We start from the raw sequence: 25394 nt of genomic DNA, 5'->3' as shown, positions 1-25394 counted from the left end.
TGGAATGCCTGGACTACTTAACAAGACCATGTCTCAAGAAAGATGCTAACCCTGTTAAGTCTGATAAGGAAAAAGAACACACATAGTCTTCAAAGAGCTCCCTCTAAAACACACACTATCCGAGTGAAGCACATGGCAGGCAGGAGTCTTCTAACAAGAGAAGCTGCTGCCGCCACTGTAAGAGCAGAAGCCACACAAAGACAGTACCCATGCAGGGGATAACAGCCGTGCTCTGCAAGGACTGCCTGGAGAACCTGAGGAAGAATGAGTATGGAGGACAGGGACAGTGTTTGAAGAGGCCAAGGAGGCAGAGACATCAGCAGGTGCAACATCTGCGCTGCATCTGTGTGCAATGATAAGGGCAGTCAGAGGGCACATCTGAGCATGAGGCTGTGCAGTACCAAGGCTGACAGGGGAAGCTGCTCAAAGGCCCCTCAGCTCTGGAAACGGTCACAAATGGAGCGCTGCTGGGGAGGACAGATGTGACTAGGCTAGCACTCCTGGAAGCCAGGCAGGGGACAGCCAGTTCCACCCTGCTCTATCTCTCTATCCTTAAATGCTAAAACCATCGATGGCTCAATCAGCATGAGCGCGGTTCTGGGCTAAGACCAGGTTGAGGATCCAGCAACTCCAGATGCCTGCCTCACTGAAGAAGGAAGCCACTCCGGTCACAGTGGCTGACAACTCTGCAGCAGCCCTGCTTCAATGCCTATTCCAAAACAAGGGGGCTTTGGTGTTCTCTCCCATTAGCCAACTAAGAACAAATCCAAGCCACATGCCAAGGCACGTTATTGTAATAGCTCTTTCTTTATTTCATAGCCCACTTAAAGCACCTCCTGGAGAAGCACAGAACGGTCCCCAGAACTGCTGTCATGATTCACCAGCTTCACTCTAGGATGGCTTACTTCACCCTTATCACAAAGGCACAGAAATCACCTGAGGCCTCAGGTGTCAGCATCACTACAGTTGGCATACTGATGTTTCAGCATCACTGCACTGGCACACCAGCATGCAGTCCAAACAGTATTAAAAGCACAATGCTCCTTCCCAAAGAGGCATACAATTTTACTATAAATAATGTTTAGAGATGAAGCCAGTATTGGCCTGCCAAGGAATCTGAACTTCTGCAAAGGCTGTTTTGCATTAAGCCTTTAATAGCAGAAACATGGATCCACTCTGCCAAAGTAATTCCTAAATGCTAGAAAATACAGCTCTCCCCAGACTGCCGCCACCCACCCATTTCCAGGTCTTTTTTTTTTTTTTTTTTTTTTTTTTTTGGTTTTTTGAGACAGGGTTTCTCTGTGCAGCCCTGGCTGTCTTGGGCTCGCTTTGTAGACCAGGCTGGCCTGGAACTCATAGAGTTCTGCCTGCCTCTGCCTCCCTTTCCCGAGTGCTGGGATTAAAGGCATGTGCCACTATGCCTGGCTCCATTTTTCAGGTCTTAATAATATACTTTGCAGCTGAGGACATTCTAGATTTGATCTCCAATACCAAGGGATGGTACCAGTTCAGTGTATGGAGATATCTTCACCGAGATGGCTCAGCTGCAGCTGGATCACAGCCAGGGATGGTGTCTGGGACGCAGACCTCTTGTGCTGTGGGCTCAGCACCATCCTCCTCTTCAGGCTGCTGTGGGCTGGCTACACTCTCATCGGCAAGAGTGACTCCCTCTTTCTTCTTCTCTCCCAGCACCTCCAGGCCCATCATCCTGAGATAATGAAGCCGCTCATTCTTGGGCACAAAAGTTCGAATGGAGGTCTTTCCCCGCCACCCGCACAGCACGATGGGGCACTGGAGGGCATCTGGATTCCTGTCAACAAAGGTCCCATGTAAGCATTAAACATCCTGTTAACTGTATCTAACGACACTGACATCTGACCCCTCAAAAACAATGCTGTGCCCACTACCCTGCCTGGTTCCTGCTCTCATATGTGCAGAATTTTGTTCTTGCCACCCAGTAGCTCCCATCCTTACCACCTCTGCTACCTGGTACTCCCCAAAGGGTAAGGCCCTACAAATCCTGTAGGCTGGGACTCTTCTGCCCTTGCCCTCAAATGCTGTGACTGTACTATAAGCTGCCATACTCAGCTCCTCATCCAACAGTAAGGCATGCACACTTACGCAGGGTCCGGTTCGTATTTCAGCACAACACTTCCCTTTGCTGGAAGAAAAGAAAGAGACATATGCCAAGGTTTTCACTACTGAGCAGATGAGTAAGCTGCTCAAGAGGGGTCAGTGGGCTCTTGGTCTTGAGGTTCCAGGTGGAAGAAAATTGTTCTCAGTCACCAGCAGAGCAGAAATGACATAGAAAGAACAAGAGGCAGAGGCTGGAGCAGCATCCAGAGAAACGGAGTGCACGTGCACACTCAATATAACTCTCGGAGGAAGGAGCAGGAGGTTGGGAGTCTACACTCAAGGTTAAACAGTCCCTACTCCTAGTCACAGCACAAAATGACATGAGAATCACCAAGTCTTATCTTCATCATCTTGATATAGGGTGAGGGCCAGTGGGTGGCTCAGATGGTCCAAGTGCTTGCTGCCCAAGCCTGAAGCCTGAAGCCTGGAGTTCAATCCCAGAACTCACAGCAGGAGGAAACTGATTCCCGAGGGTTATCTTCTAGGCTCTACACGCCACTATGGCATACACATGGCCCATCCCCAACAAAAGATAGATAATAAAGTGAACCTTCATGGAAGATTCAAAAAGAAATATAAAGTTCCTTTCCTCCCCACCCCCCCCCCCAATAGTCTCTGCTTTGAACTGTAGAAAAGGAGTGCCCCGCACTCTGCAGGCCTGTGACTCACACCAGGATGAGATGAGACCATACAAGGCCAGGATCACGTGGCTGACTCAGACTGAGCTGTACACAGCAGCAGACACATGTGAGGAAAATGCGAACAAAGGAAAAGCAGAGCAGATGCTTGGTGAGATGTCACCAGGGACCTGATGTGGGAGCAGTAGGAGGACGGTGCACCCACGTCTGCTGGGCTCCTGGGTCTAATATGGGGAGGCCCTGAACTCCAGAGTCCTACAACATTCGTACAACAGTCCAGAGGTGCCATGTGACCAGAACCCTGGCAATGTCAGTCAGCAAGGTGCCTGCCGCCAAACAGGGGTTATGGGGTCAGGCTCAAGTGCTTTCTAAACTCAGTGGGAACTGCTGAGTAGAAGTAGGGGTTGTACAGGGACAAGGGGTGAAGAATCCCGCAAAAGGGGCGTAAGTCATTTATACAAAATGGCATAGCATTTGCACAAAGCCCAAGTACAGGCTCTGTAACGTTATCTCCAAGAGACTTAACACCCCTTCTGGAGTGAATATCCTATCAACTGTTGTTATCCCAGACTCCGTGCTGAACCGAATGCTCTACCAACAGTTGCTACTCCACACTGCTTGCTGTGCAGCCAAGGATGACCTTGAACTTCTGATTTTCCTGACATCTTCCTAAGTGCTGGGACTATAGGCATGCTCAATTTATACAGATCAAACTCAGGGCCTGGAGCATACTAAGGGAAGCCCTGTGCCAACTGAGCACGTTTCCAACCAGACATAACTGTTTTTCCTCTCAAATATTTTTAATCCATGACTGGAGGAATCTGAGGATGTGGAACATATAGAGGACTGACTGTATTGATACATGTGACTGAGAAATGGACACCTGTTACTTGCAGTTAGCCTCTGGATCCCTTTACTCACCCAGGTCCTTGACTTGACTGTAGGCCTCACTGCTCAGCTTTCTGAAGAACGGGTTCTCCTGGGTCAACAGTGTCTTCACGTCGTCCATGGACACAGTGATGATTCTTGAATTAATGAATGGATACAATGTATATATCCCCTGTAAGAGTCCAGAAATAGCACTGTGATCCATGTGGATTTTATGGGGGGCTTTCTTGTGTGGTTTATGACTTGTTGAAGTCCCTCCCCTGGGTCAAGGCCCCAGAGAAACCTAGGCCCTGGAGGGGCTCAGGGACCCCTGAGGTGAGCTGGTCAGTTCTAGCCAGCCTTGAGGTATTAAACCCAAGCGGCATGCCAGAAGGCCCCTCTCAAGCTGGTTCACAGAAACCATGGCTATGACTGTGAAATCCCTTTCAAATTACCTCCTGTGCCAAACGGAACGCACAGTCAAAGTCCTCGCCGCTGTTATTTCGACACCAGACTTTAATCCCAGTATTGATGACCTGTGAGGTAAAATGAGATGAGCCAGGAGTCAAGAACAAAGGCTCCTGCCACCCCTTCCACTATAGGCAGCGTGGCTGCTATGAGCAGCTTTATTTTAGAAAGGCGTGGGCAGAGAAATGGCTCTCACTGGAACTAGTTTCTAAGAATAACACACAGTTCCAACTACTTCTATGTCCATAGTATCATGACAACAATTAAAATCTGAACAATTAGGGCTGGAGTGATGGCTGAGAGGTTCCGAGCACTGTCTGCTCTTCTAGAGGTCCTGAGTTCAATTTCCGACAACCACATGGTGGCTCACACCTATCTATGTGATCTGATGCCCTCCTCTAGCACGCAGGTGTACATGGAGATAGAGCGCATATACATAAAATAAAAATAAATCTTAAAAACAAACAAACCAACCAAACAAAAAAAGTTGAACAATTAAACTCAACAATAAGTCGCATACATCTCAGTATGCACCAAGACATCTCGTGTCACTGCCCCCAACAGCCCAAAGGACCCAAGAGGAACTAAACAAGGTAGCTGACAACAGCGCTGCTACCAGGCTGTGCAAACCTAAGGAAAAGTGTCCAGGGGGAGAACAATATGGAAGCACTGCTGCCTGCCCCTCCCGAGTGAAACCAGTATGGCTAGTGCAAGGCCCTGCTGTCTCAGTCGAGCCCCTGCCCCCCAGCCCCACCTTCATCTTCTCGCTGTTGTTCAGCAGCACGTTCCGCAGCTCCTTGGAGACCATGTAAAGCTGCCGCTTCTTCCCTTCCGTAGTTCGGGTTAACAAATTCATCCTCGGGAATGAAGGATCCAAGGCATAAAACTTCCTGTCAACAAAGAGCGCTACTTACACATAGCCCAAGGCAGACCATTGACGCATCGGCCCTCTCCCCACCCGGGCATCCTGCTGCCCCTGATAGAAGCTAACTTTCAGACGAAGTCCTGCCTGGCCTTGCCTCAAAGCACAAGCAGGATATACCCGAGGAAAGCCAGGTCAAGGGCTGTTAAGGAGCAGCTCTTCTGGCAACTGCTACCCCAATGACGAGAGGAGCCCAGACTCCTGTGCGGGGCCAGACCTTAACACTTTTACAACACATGCTTTTCTGTGTTCCATACGCAGGGTAATTCCACTCCCACTCAGACCTACTTGCTCCTCAACTTCCTAAGAGCAGACCAGGAGCCTTGGCCATTGCCTGCTGTACTCCACTGAGTAAGCGAATTACACTGGGTCCCAGTTGACAGCACTTCCTGTCTGTCACCTTCACTTCCCGATGGTCCTTTCTTTTTCTGCTTAATGAAAAAGGCTGGGACACCTCCCAAGTACTACCCAGCTCCAATGCACAATCAGGAGCAAGCTGATAAATACCCATCTTATGTGATTGGTAATGAGTTTGTTTCCCACAATGAACTTCCTAACGTGGCATTCAAATGGCAGGATCCTTACTCAATAGGCGGGAACAAAGGGTCATCTTCAGGAATGAATACAAATGGATCTTCTTTAAATCCAAACAACTTCATTCTCTTTGATGGAGGAGGGCTGAGGGGACATGGAGGAAGAGAGCCAGTCAGCACCCTGGTGCACCCAAGGACTAGCCCTGTGCAGTAGAGCTGGGTCCCAGTTGGGTCCTCAATCCCCTGAAAACCACCATGGCTAAGGCCCTGGGATCCCATTTAGTTTAACAAGGGGGCTACGAGGACAGCAGACAGCCATGCTCAGATGTAGTTTCCTCACCCACACACGCCATCTTTCTTCTCATTACTCTCGGTGTTCTCAGTGGCATGCACTCCTGAGTCACTAGCTCCAGTGCTCATCTGACTTTGTAGCTCAGAGTGGTCCTTGGGATTCCCCTTGGCAGCAGCCTTGCGGCTGGATGCTGTGGTCTCTCTGGGCTCTGCATATTTACTCTGAACCTGTGGACGGGAACAAGTTCATGTTCACACAAAAGCAACATATCTCACCACTGCAAAAAAATTAAAACTATCACCTTCCTACCAACCAGTTGTATTTTTTGACAGCATGGAAGACAACAAAATACTATTTTTTGAAAACATATCACTTTTAAAATTTATTCTTGTAAATGGGATCCACAGGCATTGTTCATTCACAGCTGACTCAACAAAGAACATCACAGACTGTCCTTGGTACAGAAGCCTATAGAGCTGTTCTTATTCAGTAACCCTGCATCTGCTCTGGGCAAGGCACACCAAGTTCAAGAGAATGTGAGATTGTGTTAACCAAGGGTGCTGCAGGGTTAGACACAGGCATATAACTGAAAAGGCTGCGAGAACTGTTTCAGGGTGCAAGTAATTAGGAGGGACACATTCCATGGCTTCAGTGTGCCTACTGTGCTCTAAACCTGGGGCTCAAGCACAAGAGACAGTAAACAATCTACAAAGCTGTGTCCTTTCTGTGTCAGAAGGCAGTGAGAGGAGCAATCTTTAGTTCCCCTGTCAGATTACAATTTAGGATGCTCCAGCGCAGGCAAGTTCTCAGGTTCACCCCAAGACACCATGCTATCCAGAGCCAAATCCAAGTCATAACAACCATCTCAAGAGGCATCTCCAACAGCCCACAGTGTCAGCATCCCTTGAAAAGACACACTGCAGCTATGTCTGTGGCTTTAATCCACCTCATGAGGAGTGTGTCCCCAGCAGTGCACACAGGACAGGACAGACAGCCAAAACTGAGTAGGAGACAGATGACCAGCAGTGAGAAAGCCCATGCTAACATAGAACAGAGCAAACAACACAATGGGAAAATGGAAGAGAGACCAATATGAAACCAGAAGGCACCCCAGGTGCAGGTCCGCCTATAACACACTCACAACAGCCTCTGCACTGCTCTCAATAGCTCAGAGCCACAGCTGTGGTACAGAGCACAGACATACCACTAGTACAAACAAGATGCATCCTTCCCAGAGCACACACATGACCTGGGGCTGGAGGCGGAGCTGAGTGGTAGAGCATGTGCTTAGCTTAGCTAAGGGCTCCAGTTTCAACACCAACTCCTAATAACTAACTATCTACATGTCTGACACTGTTAACACGCATCGTTAGAGGACACAGGCATCTTGATACTAAACATCAACTGACTACTTAGAATTAAATGCATAAAGAAAATGTATTAATAAAGTTTACTTCTTTTTTAGAACATTCCTGGAAAATGTAGCCTGCCATGTGCCTAGCATCCTATCTCTATCAGGAAAGAACAGAGCTCTAAGCTTTACTCCCAAGAGACTGGGACTCCCCAAAGTTAGGACCATAGTCTCAACTATATCAGCTAGTAGCTGGACCATCAGTTATCGTGGGTCACTTGTGGCCAGAGAAGGCTGAAATCATTTGAGAAAAGAGTTTCTTTCTGTTTTTCCAAAGTTAAGCAGCCTTAGTCCTAATCCAAGATAACCTTGAAGAATCAGACATTCGCACACCAATTCCTGGACACACTCATAAACACAGAAGGCAATGGCTAACAAGGATAAGGCAAGGTAGTAAAAGGCAATGTCTCAGTCATGGCCAGCACTTACAGTGGGTAAAACAAACCCCACGGTGTAGGGCAGTAAATGTCAGAGGACTGCAGACTCAGAGCCCCCAGTCCTGTCCACCATCAATCTCACATCCTTTCTACTGCTGGTAAATAGCTGGGGATAAGACAGAGACAGAACGTGCTCCCCAAACACGTTTGTGAGAATGGCTTGAGTTTTTAGAAAATCTGAAACCCTGCCTCTCTTAACACCCTTGCCCCTCGAAATTTCCACGTTGCATTTCAACTGAGCTAACTCTTATGTGTTTTATCTTATATGTTAAGGTTAAATATCCTGTTAAATCATTTGGATTAAAAGCCTTTACCTTTGGCTGACGTTTATTCCATGGCATTGATGCTTTCTTCACCAATACAGCCACAAAGAACCCTCCAGTGTTCTGATGATGTGGTAGTATTCGAAGGCTAAAAGAGCACACAGAAAAGGTCATGCAACGACCCAAAGCCGTTCTTTTGTTATTAGACTGCCAAGATGATCTGCTCTGGCCTTATGCAGATGCTCAGCCCACTCACACAAGAGCCACATACTATCCTTGGAAAAGTCTATGGAGGGGATAGACAAGAGGGAGGCACACAGGGCTGGGGGAAATGAGTGTGATGACCAAGGTACAATACACACATTTATGGACCTACCATAATGAAGCCATTGCTTTGTACAATTACCATACACAAATGAATCTGAGACTCTAACCAGTTCCAATACTGTAAACACTGGTGCTAGCAGACAATAGGTGCCAAGCTCATCCACTCTACAGAGCATCATCTCCCCACTCCAAAGCCCCCCAGCGCCCACAGGCTTACCATCGCTCTAGACGCATTGCCTGTAGTTTTTCTAGGTCCTTTGGTGGGAACATGGTAGGTCGAATTTGCGTATGCCTACCCTGGGGAACCTCATCCCAGCCTGCAAACCACTGCCCATCTCTAGTCATGACCTGTAGAAAGAGACCGGCAGCACCACCACAATGAAGAACACACTGGTACACAGGGTAAGGCCTAACTGCCCCACATAAATACTTTCACCCCAAAGTCCAGAATGAACTTCATCAAGCATACTGACTAGGTTTCTTTTTTGTTTTAAAAACAAATCTTGACTGTTTGGGGCAAGAAGGTCAAAGGGGAATGGTTTTATTTATTAAACCAAAGTTGAACTGCAAACCACACACATTAAAAAAGAACCAAGGTTATATTTACAGGCATGAGAGCAAAGCCAGGTTCCATATAAGGAACAAAAGCAGACAAGAACACATGCAATTATAGCATTTGTCATTAAATAGAATCTGCTAGTGGAATCTATACTGTACAGCCATGTGATGCACTGCTTCACAATACCCAAACACAAGTGTTCTCCAAAGTTTGTGGCTCTTTCAAGGTGTCCCAGGTCCTTTGAAATAAACCCTCATCAAAGGATTACCTTCCACTGTGAGACTCCAGGCACCCACTTCAGTCCTGGCAACTCAGCAGAGACATCAGCAAGCTCGAGAGCACCTAAGAACATACAAGAAAAACCTCAGAGGCTCCCACATTGAGCCCACTCAAAAGAAACCACAACAAAGTACACACCATGTGGCTCCACTCAAAGCATGTCCAGAGAAGGCAAACCCACTGCAGGAAGCAGCTTAGGGTGGGGCAAGGAGTGAAAGCTAATGGGCACAAAGAACCTTCTTGGGGTGCAAAGAGCGGACTGTGGTGACAGACTCAGCTGAGTACGTTTAGACGAGTAAACGTCATCTAACTGTCCTCTTAAACTGTAAATCAGAACTCAGGAGAGCTGCTAAAGCAAACACTGCACTACCCCTGAAGCTGTAAGGCTGTCTGCACCGAGCTCTCCCTGTTGGTCCCCACAGCTGGAATTCAGAGGGTGATCTGCGTCCTCATGCCTTTTGTCTAATAACACCCTAGAACTGCGTTCAATCATCAAGTTTTGCATCCCAAGAAGTTTTCTAAAATTGCCCGCTGGGCACAACTGGGGCAGCCTTAGAGCAGGGCAGCTGTGAGCACGCTCTGGTCCTGTGGTCTCCAACACTGACACTGTAAGTAGCTGTACAGTGGGGCAATCAGTCAACACTTAACCAGCTAACAATACAGACTTGAGGAAAACAACAAAGTCCCTTGGAAAAGCAAAGAAAAGCCCTAGCAACTGTATAAACAAACCAAAGGGCCCCCAAGGCGACACTGGTCAGAGGAATCTGCTCTAAGAAGCTCTCTCCTTCGAAGCAAACACAAAGTGCAGACGTCTTCAGTCTCCATGCCTGTGAGCCATCTGTACTCCAGCTACTGCTCTGAACACCTTCTTCCAGTGCTCAACCAAAGCTCATGTCAACTCTGAGCGTCTGGTATTTCCAGATTTCCACACCTAAGTCCTCTATGCACTCCATTTGGCTTGTGATTAGGACCCATTACCATGCCTGATGACAGCAGAAGGCTTTTGTCACCATTCAGCTTGTGCTTCGGGTGAAGATTAGCTGCATGTAGCACCCACTCTAGTTAAGGACAATGCTCACCAAGAAATTAGTCATTTTTACATCAATAAAACGTACTACCGAACAATGTGAATCCCTCAATTCCTACAACTACCTTCCCAGCCAAGGACTGTCACTGCACTCCATCCCCAACCCTGAGCTTTTCACAAAGGACCCTGTGCGGCTCAGCCCGGCCTTCACTCAGTTCCTCTACCTTCCTGTCCCTCATGTTGAGAGCACAGAGCTTCTTCCTGGCTTAGCCTAGTGACTGGGCAGTGATAGGAACTAGTTTTTCACAGCTCTGCGACTACACTGTAGTCTGTTGTTGTAGCTACTAGAATCTTATCTTTTCTAAGAGTCAGCTAGCAAAAACATAAATCTGAGCAAGTTCAATTCTTATCACTGACCCAGAGTGACATCACTATAGTTGTCCTCTCCACATGCACTTTTAAAAGCTAAATACTACCAAGACACATATTCCAAAATCCTATATTTACCCAGGCCAAAGTGTAAGAATGCAAATAAGAGTATATCAAGTCTCAATCTACAGGACTTGGCTGAGGGCTGACCGTACAGCCCAGACCAGTCAGAGCTGAGGCACACCTACTGCCAGGGATGGTGGGTGGTGCCGGCCAAGGTTCAGAAAATACGAGCACACTTTCTATATTATGTTTAACTTCCTCTGTGTTCATGAGGATGGCTGTGATATGAAAACAGGGGAAATCCCACTGTTTGCTTTTAGAAGACTCCAGGACAGGTTAAGTTAATGGAGGAAAGTTAACATTTCAATAAAATGCTAAAAGTGAAGCACTTAAAAAACACCTTGAAAATGCAGTTTGGGAACATTGTTGAAAATGCTGCCTGTCTGATGTCTCAGTATAATTCAGTGTCTCAGACCTTACACTGGTGGGGTGTGTACCAGCAAAAACAAGCATGGGTCTGTCAAGAACATGCTTCAGCTGGAACCCTTGTGTTCAGGATTTACAGCTATGCTTTCACGTCAAAGAGCAGCCCTGTAAGCCTCAACACAGGAAGAGTTACTAGAGGACTCAGCACTCCCATTCCAGGTGCACACCCTACAGCACGGAAAGCAGGCTGTCTAAGAGACTCTAACACACCATGTTCACAGACGCCAGTTCCCAGCAGTTCAAAGTAGAAATCCAAGTGTTCCCCCACTTATGATCTGTAAATGAGGTGGGATAATACGGACAGCTGGGTACTATTCGACTTACACATGGAATGAAACCCTGACAGAACCTTGAACTGAGACAAACAAGGTAGCTGTGAGAAGACAGTCACAGTATGACCCACCTGCACAAGGACCCTGGAGTCACAAGTCCAGGGACAAAATGGGAATGGCAGCAGCCAGGGCACATACAGCAATCTCAAGTTCAGTTTTGCAGGATGAAAAGCTGAGATGGACAGGGGTAACAGCCGCATAGAAATGCCTAACACACTGCACCCCACATTCAGAAACAAGCTCAGCCATGGTAACAGCCACACAGTCGTGGCAATGGACCTAACACACTGCACCCCACAGTTATGCCACACAGTCGTGGCAATGGACCTAACGTACTGCACCCCACACTTACGTAGCAAGGGCCTGATGTAAGGACAACCATTTTGTCATGAGAGAAAAATGAGCACAGCTTTGTCCTCAAACTTCCATCCAGATTCCAAGCAATTCACAATATGACAAACAGCACAGCACAGAAGCCTATTTCTTACTGTGATGCTCACTTTAAGTTAAAGGCAATGGGTCAAACATACATGCCACTAGTCAAGCCTGTCCTCCGCACCCTCAGCTGCAGTCTGCTCACTGCCCACTTTTACTAAGCAGTGGCTGAACGCATGCTCACCTTCACTCTTCTCCAGTAGAGCTGCTATTACTGCTTCATCCTCAACAGGATTCAAGGAACACGTGGAGTATACCATCCTGCCCCCCTCTGCCAGCTGCTCAGCACCTCGAGTTGCAATCCGAAGCTGTAGGCTAAGTGTAGACCTCAGGTTAGCAACCAAACAGCTGCGCAGCAGTGCTTTGCACACCTACTCACCCTGGCCACGCACACAAACACGTATTCTTTAGGTTGTGAGTGGTGCTAATGTCATCTTACATAAGCTGTTTGTGTTTGTTCTTGAAGAAAACCTCTCTCTTTATATTCTTTCTGTTGTTACAAGTTTCCAAACAGTTTAGCAAGAAAAATATAACATATCTGGAGAATTTCCTCTATTAAAAATCTCCAAATTTATTCAAATATGTGTTTTTTCTATGAAAAATATAAACCTTTTCCTTATTTTATAAAACCAGTAGTATTTAGTAAATACTTGTTGATTTAATTGTAGTCAGTTTTTACCAGTATACCAGACCATCCACATACTGAAGAAAATGTGCTTTTCATGTTAAAAGAAAAAAGAACACCAAGCTCTACAGAAAGAGCCATTGAAAATGCTGGGGGGGAGGGGGTTGGGGGTGGGGAGGGTTGTTGGAAAGGTGGTTCAGCAGTTCAGAGCACTTATGGAGGACCTGAGTTTGGCTCCCAGCATCCACACTCATGACCATCTGTAAGCCCAGTCCCAGGATCTAATGCCTTCTTCTGATGTCCACTGGCACCAGTTATGCACACTGTGCACATACTCACATTGAGGCAAAACATAAAAAAATAGGAAAGAATGCCATACACAAACACTGCAATGAATAAGCACAAATCGGTGCTACCATGAGAAGTCCAAGGTTAGTTACAGAGAGGAAATGCATGCTTCAAATGTGATATTGTCACAAAAGACAGTTTAAATAAATATGCATCTTGACAGCATAAAAATAGCACTTAACACTCTTAAAGGCCTTAGAGCAGTGGGTCTCAACCTTCCTAACACTGTGACCCTTTAATAGAGTTCCTCATGTTGTAGTGACCCTCACACATGAAATTATTGTTGCTACTTCGTAACTGCTACATTGCTACTGTTATGAATCATAATGTAAACATCTGATATGCAGGCCATCTAATATGGACCCCTAAAGGGGTCTTGACCTACAGATGGAGAACTGCTGCTTTAATGTCACTTCCAGTATGTGAGCAAACTCTCATGAGGAAACTACTAAATGTGGCTCTAGGACCCACTCTAGATGGTCAGTCAGGAAACAATGCATCTTGGCAGCTGCCTACATCAAAGGCTAACCAACTCACCCGTGGAGCTGCAAGCTGTTTAAGGTGGTCCATTTCTTCCAAACATCAATGTTTTTTCTCATCGTGCCATCGCCACTGGAAAGAAGATATGTAAGAAACTGAAGTCCTGCCTAGGTAGATGGCTAACAGGCATGTCAAATCTAAGCCGATCTGCAAAGCAGGCATAAAAACTGACTACAGCACCCACCGTCACAGAGCACATTCTGCTTCAGCTTTCAGAGCACTACACCTCAACATTTAATCCCAAAAGGAAGTACAGGAGAACCCCACTCAGTTCTGAAGAGACTCTTCCATGGGAACAGCGTAGGCTGCATGTACCCATCTTCACAACGCTCTCATGAAAACACATTCTGGGTGTCTTGGCAAAGTATGTGAGACGAGAACCAATTCTAAACACACCGTACACTTGTTCTGTATGCACCCTACATGCACAGCCTGAAGACAATTGTGTGCCATGTCAGATGCACAGTTCTTTGGTTGTGACTTGTCATGAGTTCAGGTTTGGAACTGTTCACTTGGAGACCTGTCAAGGAGTTGTGATGCTTTGATTTTTGAAGCACTTTAAATTTCAAATTAGGGATGTTCAGCCTGTACCACCAACACTAATAGTTATACCTAGGACTCAGGCACTTGTATAAATGCTACTCAGAAGCCTGGTTAATAAAAATGACACTGTAAAATCAGAAGTATACCTGCAATCGTTTTGCCACAGCAGTCAATTCAACCAAGCTGATTTAATCCTACCAACTTTTTTTTCTGTCCAGCTAAACATGTCTTACTTCCTCCTTAGTTACCACATGCATTTTAGAGGATAGCCTTCTGCTGTGCGGTTTCATCTAGCCAGCTCTCCAGGGTTTGCTCCTGCCCTAGCTGATGACTCTGCGAAGCTTCATTTCCACATGCTCCAGGAGCAGGTCCGCGGGACAAGCAAATCCTGATACCCAACCTCTACTTTAAAATGACACCCTGGCTGGATGCTAGGGCTCAAAGGGTAGAAACCCCAACATAACGTCAGGAATTTCTTCTTACAAACTTCAAGAGTTTACATGGTCAATTTATTTTCAGAATATGAAATTATAAGACCACATACATGGTAGAAACAGGGGGACCCTCAAAGTTAATCATAATGCTGTAACCAAGACAAGAGAATTATGAATTATGATGCTTCACAGAGAATGCTAAAAGTTTTACTTACCATGCTGCAAGCTATTTAATGTGGTCCATGCTCTTAACTTTCACAGTTTCTAACAGTTTCATGTACTTTAACTCAGCCACACTCAGTGCCACCAGCTACAATACAAACTAAGTTCTACTACAAGCTGTGAGTGTTTAACAAAACAGCATCCTTCCAGAGAATTTTCCTAAGCATTCTGATAGGTTCTTTCAGGCAGGTTCCACAAAATTAATACTTGGCTTTCATCTACCTCTGATTGATGCCTATAACAGGACAGGGCCTTTCCTTATAAGACAGCTATTCAGTCATTCCATAGATTGTTTCTACACATAAAGTCTTGTCTAACATTTAGGCCATTAAATTTAGAATATCAATACACAGATAAAATGAGTTTCACAAAGGTTTCAACTCTTAAACTTCTTTCACTGAACTAAGTAACAAACTGTAGTAGAAAACCCTGTTATTTTCCTCGGGGGTGTGTGTATGTGCGCATGCGTGAAGCTGTTACAGTCCTCAAGGATGTTCCAGCTCTTCTGGAGCTGTGTCTCATTCTGTTCTACTTCCAGCACCATGCTGAACTGTTTCACAACTACCCAGTCTGTCTCGCTGGTCAAGCTAACATCCTGCTTCATATCCCTGGCCACAATAACCATGTGCACTACTGTGTTCATGTGCCACGTCATTTAATCTAATCTACATGTGACTGGATTTCCTGGTAGATTTGTGGCTTTCTGGCCTTTTAATAATATAAATACCTGCAAGGGACATCACATAAAATTCGATCATAGAAGAGAACCTCTTTCCTTCCGTCCACATCTACTGTAAGCCTAGGTATGCTGGATGCGTCATGGTTCACCACCATGATGCAGGGACTGCTCAGCCTTTTGGCCTGATGGACGAGCAGATAGCAGCGTTTGTTGTCCACGTCATTTGCGATAACAAATCCCTCTAGGAACATAAAATTGTAGTCAGGAGAGATGCAGCAGAAGAAGAATCCTCCCCTGAAACACATAACCATAACCTCTGGGTCGGCAGGTAAGAAGGAAAGGTCTGTGAAACGTAAGATCTGAGTCTAAAACTTTCTAGAAAAGGAGCCAACCGTCAATGTGTGGATTTTATAGGCACCAAAAAACTCAAAGCCTCAAGATTCATTTGATAGCAGCTATGTACTCTGTGCCAACTGCTGTGCTAATGACTTTTCTAAGGTTATTATCAATTATGAGAGAGGTGTAAAGAGAAAGGCACACAAAACCTGACAGCGTTAGAGGGCTGCCTATGTGCCATGGCTCTGCTCTAGAATAAAAATCAGGCCTGGACCATTGAGATGTAACAAGAATAAATTAAAAAAAAAAAAAAAAAAAAAAAAAGATGTGGTTAAGAATAAAATCATATTAAAAAAAAAAAAAAAATCAGACCCGGGACAGGGTCTGTTACCTGAGCCCATCAACGGGTTCTGGGACATGATGTCTCACGCTCAGAACCATCCCGGGAAGTTTCCCGAGTGGTGCTCCTGCTCATTTCTGGTTCTTTCCCACACTCCAGCAAAAAAAAAAAAAAAAAAAAAAAAAAAAGACAAAATATGCTGGTCACAACCTGGACCATCCTTCACAACAATGAGGACCACAGGACATCAAGAAGAGAGAGGGGAAACTGCTGTTGCGAGTTAAGCAAGGCTCTTTACTAGCAATATAGAAATTGTTAGAAATGGATAATACAAATGTGGGAGGGGGTTATTATTATCTACCAATAAAACGAGGGCTTTTAAAAAAATGACAACCAAAGCAAAGCCCTCCACATTGTTTGTAAGTAACCATAAAACAGAAACAGGCTGGAGCAGCTGCTCAAAGCCAACAGGCAGGACAAAGCAGAGCTGAACTGGCCAACACTAGAAATACTGCTCCCAGCTCTCAGGCGAGACTGGGAGGACTGCAGAAATGGCTGCTAGCTCATGAGCACTCTGCAGCCTCCCCAGATCATAGCACGCCACATCCTACTGTGGGAAGGCGGAGGGATCCGAACGAAGGGGTCAACACAACAACCAGGAACAACATGCCAGCCACTGCTCCTCACTAAGGGAGAAACTGAACAAAGCAGGGTAGTACTACCTAAGCTCAAAGGGGCCTATGCACCATGCGCAGGCCCACTTCCTATTACAGACAGCACACAGGAGTCTGACTGATGGTTTGACAGCTCATCACCACAGTATGCTACCTTTAGTTCACACTCACAGGAGACTTCACTGCCCAAGAAACAGGAAAGGGGAGGGTGCTTCCTCACCCACAACCCACCAAAGTCATTCCCCTGCCCCACAGTGATTACCTGGAAAGGGGACACTCATGTCAGCATGCAACATTTCAATTAACTGTGTGGTCTTTGATCCAGGGGCTGCACACATGTCTAAGATCTATAAAAACAAACAATTTATGGGTTTTTTTCCATTTTATTTATTTTTTTTACATTTTTTTTTATTGATTTATTCATATTACATCTCGATTGTTAGCCCTTCCCCGGTTTCCTCCCATTCTTCTCTCCCTCCCACTTCCCCCCTTCTCCCCTCCCCTATGTCTGTGATTGAGGGAGACCTCCTCCCCCTATATATGCTCTTAGAATATCAAGTCTCTTCTTGGTAACTTGCTATCCTTTCTCTGAGTGCCACCAGGCCTCCCCATCCAGGGGACGTGGTCAGAAAAGGGGCGCCAGAGTTCGTGTGAGAGTCAGATCTCACTCTCCACTCAACGGTGGAGAGTATCATGTTCGTCAGCTAGGTCTTGGTAGGGGTTCGAAGTTTAATGCCTATATTCTCCTTGGCTGGTGACAATTTATGTCTTTAAAAGCTATAATACACTACATTTGCTCTCAAACCATCTTATGAATCACTCTAACATGCTGACTTGCATTCTAAGACCTAAACTGCACTTATACACGAGGGAACGTCCTCTGCTCCAAAACTGCGAACTCACACAGTGACAGAGGCATAGTCTGCACGGGGGTGAGAATAGAATGGTGCTGGAGCCACAGAACCAGAAATGAAGGCCAGGAGTCATCCCAGCAGGACAAAGTCTACAGGTCACTTTTTCCTTTTCTTCATCTAAAACTGCAGTGGTAGCATCTGTTCCCAGAGTGCTGTGTGGCCAAAGGCTAGCCATCAGTTTACTTATTGATTAGCAAACAGCACTTGCCATTAATGAGCTTCACATGGAGTCAATGTGATTTAGACAAAAACATCACTTGTAGGCATAAGGTTACAGTGTAATTCAAATGCTGATTTCTGGTTACAATCCTTGTTCTGAGAATCTCCTGTCTCAATGTTGTATAAACACTGCTCCTCAATTGTCCCCTGATATGTCAATAAAGAGACTTGACACCTAATTGCTGAGCAAAGAAGACAACAGGGCTGGACTTCCTGCCTGCTAGAGGAGAAGGAAGAGAGGTCCAGGTGACATCAGGAGAGAGCTACAACAGGGACAGCTACAAACTGCAAGTATCTTTGGGTTGTACACTGGGAGGAAACCAGATTAGCTTAGAGGGTTAATAATAGAGTAATAACTGCTCAGTTATTATGTTGTGAAACTTATTATTAAACAAATATAAAAAAGTCTCAGTTTTTCTGTGGTAGCCAGGTTAAGAGAGAAACCGGGAAACAAACATCATTTTTATTAAAAGGTAAGTAATTAAATAAATAAATAACCAACAATCACTGAAGGTTATCTGTATTCTTAATTTGTTAAAATAAACACTGAGTGAAGAAAGCTCTGTGTAATTATGTGTATTATAAGACATAAGACAAAACTAAAAGAACAAAAACCTTAAAATACAAAACATTATCAAACACAAGTACAGGAAAGGCTAACACTGCTACCCAGCTTCAGCAGAGGACACAGCACGGGCAATGCCTGCCCCCCATCTTCTGTCTGGTACCTTATGATGTGGCTCAACGCTGAGCAGCAGTGGGGGAATCATGCTCACAGCCTCCTGGCGGCTAATGTTTCCCTTGGGGGAGAAAAACGAGCAACAATAAGAAAATCAGCATTTTCAAATCAGTTATTTATGGACTGCAACAGGAAAAGGTCATGTGATCTTACATGGAACAGGAAAATTTTGTATTAATGGGCAGTTGCTTGCTTTCTAAAGATAATTAACAACTCAGCAGCATTTAAGGTTAGAATGTCAAGTATGACATCAGAGGTCCTCTACCCACAGAGGTTGGGTGAGTGTCCTGTGGGCAGTCCACTATCTACAGAGTAGCAGGCAGCCAGGAGCCAAAATTCAGTGCAGGACAGAAAGTGACCACTGGGCAATGACCTTCTTCCCCATACCCTTCTCTTTCCTGGGTCTGCTGTATCAGGAGCCCAAAACGTCCACTATCTAGATCTGAGCAACTCCTTGCCACAACAAGACATCAGCTACTGAGCCTATCTACATTCTTTGGGCAACCAGTCACCACCTTCTGTTATTTTTACAAGGGCCAGGGCACAAGAGCTGGCAGACAAAACACATTCAGATGTAGACAGAGCGCCACAAGTCAGTACTGCCTCAGTCACAACCCTACCACTAGCCTGGAATGTGTGGTGTACCCACAGCCCGTCTGCTTTTCAGCACCTGAAACACTGGCCAAGCATCTGACACATGACAAGTCCAGGCATATGACCATCAGAACCAACATCACACTTCATGTTTTCACCTGCCAGATGCTCTCTTGAGTTTCAGGTCAGCAGTGATTCTGTGCACCTACCTGAGCTTTGATTCACTTGCCTAGGCACACTGACTCTAAGCTTCCGGTTTACCCATGTGACTCTAGTTCCAAAATTCCGTAGTGCTCAGTTGCACAGCTCACTACCTAACACTCAGAAAAGCCTTCCTTCCAACAGCTACCTCCCCTTACCACAGCCTGGGTCTCCGTTATCCACCTAACTGTCTATCATACTGGTCCCCACTCAGCCTGTGCTCTATTCAAAACACAAACCCAGTGCTGGGCATGGTGGCACACGCCTTTAATCCCAGCACCCGGGAGACAGAGGCAGGCAGATTGCTGTGAGTTTGAGGCCAGCCTGGTCTATAAAGTGAGTCCAGGACAGTCAAGGATACACAGAAAAACTCTGCCTTGAAAAAACCAACAAAAACCACAAACCCAATGCTCACTAGTGATTTGCTAACCTTTTATTCAAACGCCAATCTAGATGAGGGGCTGGGCAGAGTAAGTACAGACAGGGATGTGGCAGCCCTCCATCCTTACTATCCAGGGAGGGAAAGCCAAGCAAACTTACGCCCTTTACCTGTTTGCACAGAAAGCCATAGTGGTGGGAAACAGCCAGAAATTGGGACCAAGCTCAATGAATAACTTTCAAATTGGTAATGGTGTCAGGAAAGAAGGAATAAGAGAAGCACATATTTCTAAAGCTTGGTGAGTAAGAGACGCACTTTATCTAGTGGCACAAAATGGTTCACTTGACTGGAAAGAGGTGGACAAAAAAAAAAAAAAAAAAAAAAAAAAAAAGGAAGGGAAACCCTTGAGTTAAATGTGAAGTTAAAGATTCCTAAAGACGTCGCCGCCAAGACCAAGATGGCCAGGAGAATCTCTGCCTTCTTCAAGAATGTCTGGGTGAAGGAGCCGGTGCTGGTGGTATCCTTCTTTATCTCGGGCCTTGCTGCAATTATGCCCATGATCAGGCCCTGCACCAAGTATGCAGAAATGACCAAGAGTGACTGAAGCTGCCCAGACCAACCCAGAAGGACAGCATCCATGAAACCACAGCTACACGTGGCTACATGCATTTGTTTTCATTGCTAAAGGTTCAGCATAGGAAAAACCCATGGCAAGATACAATAGGATAAAGTATGAAATTAGCAGTGCCAAGTAAACTATATAACTTTCATAGTCCACTAAATGGCCTTAAAATCTTGTACTTTATACGTATGACATGCAAATGAATACACATCTTAAAAGAAAAAGGAAGAGAATAAACAGAAGTATCATGAATGACAGCCTGGTCCTACACTCATCCAAATCCTACAGCCATGCCAATCCAAGAGGCTTTAGCAAACTGACAACAGGGACAGATGAACTTACTGTACTAGTGATTCCATGACCCAAACAAGCCCACAGAACAAGCAATAACAAGAAATTAAAACTAACATGTCCTGACTATGGGCCCTGACTCTCCAGGTGGAAAACAGTGCACAAGAGAACAGCGCCCAACGCTTTCAGGCCCCAGCAACCCACAGGGCCCACTTACAGACTCAGTCTCGCTAACCAGGAACTGATGAAACTTTGCCAGCAATGGAGACTTTCTCAAGATTTTTCGACTTAAATTTGTATGCCAGGCAAGTTCTTCTGGGTACCTAAATAAGATGAAAGTAAGATAGTCACCATTTTCATACAATAAGGCACATGTAGCAGACAAGTTAAATGTTTGACAAATATCTAACCGTGCTTTTCTTCATCTATTTCTACCCAAAGTTCTGTAACACAACAAAAGTGCTTACATACAAAACCCTACGAGCCTCCCATGCTTGAAAACCACCAGTGAACTCACTCTAGCTGAGTCCAATGTTACCTACAGACTGAAGAATGAAGCCTCCTTTGCCATTTGTGTCACTCTGTGAGGACATTTTTTCTTTATGAGGTCAGTGATTGGGACACGTGTTATCCACATCTGACCTTAACTACTCACTTGTCCGCAATAGCAGAAATAAGGGCTGTGATTTGACCCACAGCACTGTGCTCACCAAACCTATTTAACCCAAGATCAAACTAAGCAGGTCAGGAAGTGACCAATCTGTGTCACTGCTAACTGTGACACCTGCGGCATGACAATCAACTCCCATTAACGATGCAGGTCAAAGGGTTCTATCTATCAGTTTATAGCCATGGTAGCAAATGGGACAATGAAGTGAAGCTGATTGGAAAACAGATACAATATAAGTGACGATTTTGAGACTTGGGAGTGACATAGAGAAACAACTTTTAGCATTTTAAGACCCGGCTCAACAGCCATGTTTTAAGATATGTGTGACTACTAAATTAGGAAAATGAAACTGACTGTGGATATTATACACAGCATCCCTCACTCACAATATTTTGAAGTTATGTTTGACTTATCAGGATGTTGAAAACAAAAACAAAAACAAAACACTGTTAGCTATTCATGCAGACTCAAGAAGACTCCCTCTGTAAGCTCTGTAAATCCTCAAGGCAGGAAAGTGGCCAGCCCCCTGCCTGAAGAGCCCCAGTGCCAGGCCCCCAGATTTCTCTAACCTTTCTAGGGCTTTCATAATAGCATTTCTAGCCTCAGTAACTGTCACAAAGGTCATCTCCAGCCCCTCAATAGGACCCTTCCCAGATTATGCTAATTTTAGGTGAAAAGTCTCAACAAAAGCCCACCAATCCCTGACTTCCCACAGAAACCCACCAATCCCTAGATCCCCTAAGCTCAGGACTTGAAATCCCACCAATCTTCACCCAGAAAATCTCTGCCCTAGAAAGCTCCACTCTCTCTAAGAAATCCTATATAAAGGCTGTGTCTGGTCAGTTCCCTGCTTCCTTCTCCCTGGAGCAGAGGCAGCCAACCCTAGATTTGTCCCTCCATTCCCTAGACCCTCCAATAAGTCTCTTTTATGAGACTTGCTACCTGGTGTGACTTTCTCATTGGAAGAAGCCAAGAAACAAAGAAGTGGAGCAGGGCTGAGGCTCCGGACCTCAGCTCAGCTGGGGATACCCTCCCCTGGGAGCGGTGATACCTCTGCTGAGGAGGCTTCCTCTCAGGATACCTCTCCATCTGAGCAGGAAGGCCAACAGAAACAATGCTAGTGCCCATTCTGCCTCCCTAGAGACAGTAATAAGGATACCCCAGGTTTGGCTCGGAGTGCTGCATTTGGGAAATAAATCTGCTGCACACTGATTTTAGTGTCTGACATCCAGTACTCATTTAAATGTACATGTTGTGTCTACTTATGCTAAGAATACTGCAAATCCAAATGGCCAATGAGAAAAGGCAAGCAATATTCCATGATTAACAAAACCCTACTGCTGGGTTATGACCACAAAACATATGTATCTTTTATCTTATAAAGAGTCAAAATTCCAGAGACGGTGGCATAGGCCTTAAATCCCAACAGAAGGGAGGCAGAGGCATTCGGGCTCTGTAAGTACAAGGGCAGCCTGGTCTACATAGCAACTTCCAGAGCGAAACAATAAAGCCCTGTCTTAAAATAAAAAGCATAAAAAGTCAAAACCTACAAAGTTACCAGAAAACACTAAATTCACCCTTATATAGCAACTACTTAAAATATTTTTCTTTTGTGAAAATTCTATCCCAAGAGCTGGGCGGTGGTGGTGCATGCCTTTAATCCCACTGCTCAGAAGGCAGAGGCAGGTGGATCTCTGTGAGTTCAAGGCCAGCCTGGTCTACACAGTGAGTTCTAGGACAGCCAGGGCTACACAAAGAAACCCTGTCTCAAAAAACCAAACTAAAAAAAAAATAAATAAATAAAATAAAAAAAAAAAATTTTAAAGGAAAAGAAAAGAAAAAATAAAGAATGAAAAAAATTCTATCCCTAAACATAAAATATGAAACCACAATCAAAACATCTGGGCGTTGACTCAGGGTACAGAACATCTGAGCCATTATGGACCACTCCAGGTATTGAACACAGTGTTCTACAACTTAGGCACAGCGATCACAGGCAGTGAAAGGGCTCTGGTGGGAGCAGGAATGCCTGGCTGCCTGTAGGCTGCCCTGGGAAACACCCGGACCTAAGCTACAGCAGCCTGTATTGAGCAGAGTGTGTCCTCCCTCTTGAAAGGGAGAGCATCTCCTCTGAAACGCTGATCTGGGAAACTGGATTGTAAAGAGACGTGAGAAGCCACTAAGGAACAACAAAGAAGAGGCTGGGCCCACAACCAATGAACTGAACGCAGTGCGAGACACATGAACTAGGCATCGTTTGTGAACATGTACACACTAGTCTAAAGTTAATAAAAGCATTAGGGAAAAGAACACGAAGACGCTTGAAAAGAACCAGGTGGTGCTGGCACATGGCTTTACTCCCAGCACTTGGGAGGCTGAGGCAGGTGGATCTCTGAGTTCAAGGCCAGCCTGGTCTATAGACCAAGTCCCAAGACAGCCAAGAGAGCCTGTCTCAAAAAACAAACAAACATATGCTTGAAAAGTACATCCAGGCTCTTTATGCCAACAGTGATTGCAGAGCAGAGAAACAACCAACATGAGAAAGCATTCTGTACCTACCAGCTTAGAGGCTGAGGGACTTCAACTTTCTGTCCATCTACCTCCAGGTCCTCCAACTCCTTAAAATACTTGTTCTTCAAGCAATGGAGAATCTCTTTTGCATGGCTATGAAAAAAATAAGCAAGTTTCACAGCAGTCTAAAAAGGTGAGCTGATAAAACCTAGTAACTTTAATACTACAAAACTAAAACCAACTCTGAGGTTGGTTAACCACCCAGAGGTTGTGTAGCCTTTTAACACTGTGACATTGCTAGTATCTAAGAATTCAATTCGGAAAGCAACACAAATCAATTTACTAAAACCAAAACCCCTCCAGTTTAACTGCGTTGTGTTGGGCCACGGGTTGGATAGACCTTAACAATAAAGTAAATGTAATACTGCAACGAATCTTGGGGATGGTGTTCACTGATGGGCAGGGCCGGGAGAGGCAAATTAAGATGTCACAAATTTTCCGTATTGTTCAGAGGGACCCATCAAGTCACCCATCCATCCCCCAGGAACCAAGTCTTTCTCAGGTTGCGTTTTCATTCATATTCTGACCTCCCACCTGCAGTGCTCTGCACCTCATCTCCCTCTCAAAAGCCTCCAAGTACACGTCAGAAAAGACACAACAGACTTACCTCTTGTAACCAGTGATTCTCAACGTGGCTGGGAGGGGCTCTCGGAGTGAGTCCATGAATTGGTCCCATTCTCCTTCAGGCACGATTTTGAGTTCCTGATAGTAGTGCTCGAAGAGCTTGTTCTCCTTTATGATCTCGGGATACCCACCTTCCCAGCCCTGACAGGAAAGCGACAGGTGAGCAAGCCCCGACCCCCGCTAACCCGGCCCACGAGCAAGGTCCCCCACCCCCATGCCCGAGCCCACGGGGCACCCCTCTCACCGCCTGGCCGCGCTTCCTGCCGCCCTCCGTGCTGTCTTCCGTGCCCTCAGGCTGCGGTGGCTGCTGGCACCGCCGGATCCGCGCCCGCCGCCCCATGGCCCACGAGGATGCACACGCCGAACGCAGACAGCTACCCACCACAGAGCACGCACGCTGTACTTCCGGCTGCATCCCGAGGACCCCACAGCTGGGTCCTAGCAGGGGCAGTCAAGAAATATGCCTGAGAAGACACAACACGCCCTTGCCAGACAGACACTCCAGAAAAGGGTAGCACTCCTAACAGCGAACGTGGTTCCTCACATGATCCACAAAAGCCACCGAGTGTGCCGTGAATCGGCTCAGGCACTTGCATGGACGACCTGGTCCTGGCGCGTGCGCAGAGAGACATGGAGTGTTGCCACTCCAGTCGCTGTCAGGGAGGCCGGACTTTAGAAGGAGGGGCGTGGCTGGGCGGAGCAGGATTCTGTTTGGAGTGAAAAGGTGGGGTCTTGGCTGTGTAGGTTGGGCTTTGTGGGTGTATGGAGGCGCTAGGGCTCTGCTGTGGTACTGAGGGGGCGGAACTCCGGCTGCATTCCTCGCGAGGCAAAGGAGCTCTGGGCCAATGTGTAGCGCTCCAAGATCTGTATGGGGCGGGGCTCTCTGAGTAGGCGGGGCTCTTTGTTAAGGCGCCCTCTCCAAAGGGGGCGGGGCTCCGGTGTGTGGGCGGGGCTCCGCGCAATCGGGCTCTCCTGTAGATCCCGG

The 25394-nt window shown here is 46.1% G+C and overlaps 1 protein-coding gene across 1 annotated transcript; it reads right to left on the bottom strand.

The window, feature by feature from the left end:
- Window positions 1-1044: 1044 nt before the first annotated feature.
- Nsun2 (NOP2/Sun RNA methyltransferase 2) lies at window positions 1045-24827 on the bottom strand. Its single transcript, XM_051151057.1, has 19 exons — window positions 24654-24827; window positions 24393-24550; window positions 23774-23878; window positions 20762-20867; window positions 18447-18518; window positions 16848-16932; window positions 15284-15476; window positions 13355-13429; window positions 12029-12159; window positions 9122-9195; window positions 8512-8642; window positions 8019-8115; window positions 5905-6083; window positions 5617-5709; window positions 4864-4999; window positions 4097-4177; window positions 3696-3834; window positions 2122-2161; window positions 1045-1810 (listed from the first exon to the last, which is right to left on the bottom strand). Exons 1-19 carry the CDS (start codon window positions 24822-24824, stop codon window positions 1528-1530), a joined length of 2349 nt encoding a protein of 782 aa, XP_051007014.1. The 5' UTR covers window positions 24825-24827; the 3' UTR covers window positions 1045-1527.
- Window positions 24828-25394: the final 567 nt, after the last annotated feature.

Source organism: Acomys russatus, chromosome 9, assembly GCF_903995435.1.
Source record: "Acomys russatus chromosome 9, mAcoRus1.1, whole genome shotgun sequence".
Taxonomy (NCBI): Eukaryota; Metazoa; Chordata; class Mammalia; order Rodentia; family Muridae; genus Acomys; species Acomys russatus.
The sequence above is the reverse complement of the archived record's forward strand: the minus strand, read 5'-3'. Positions and strand labels throughout refer to the sequence as shown.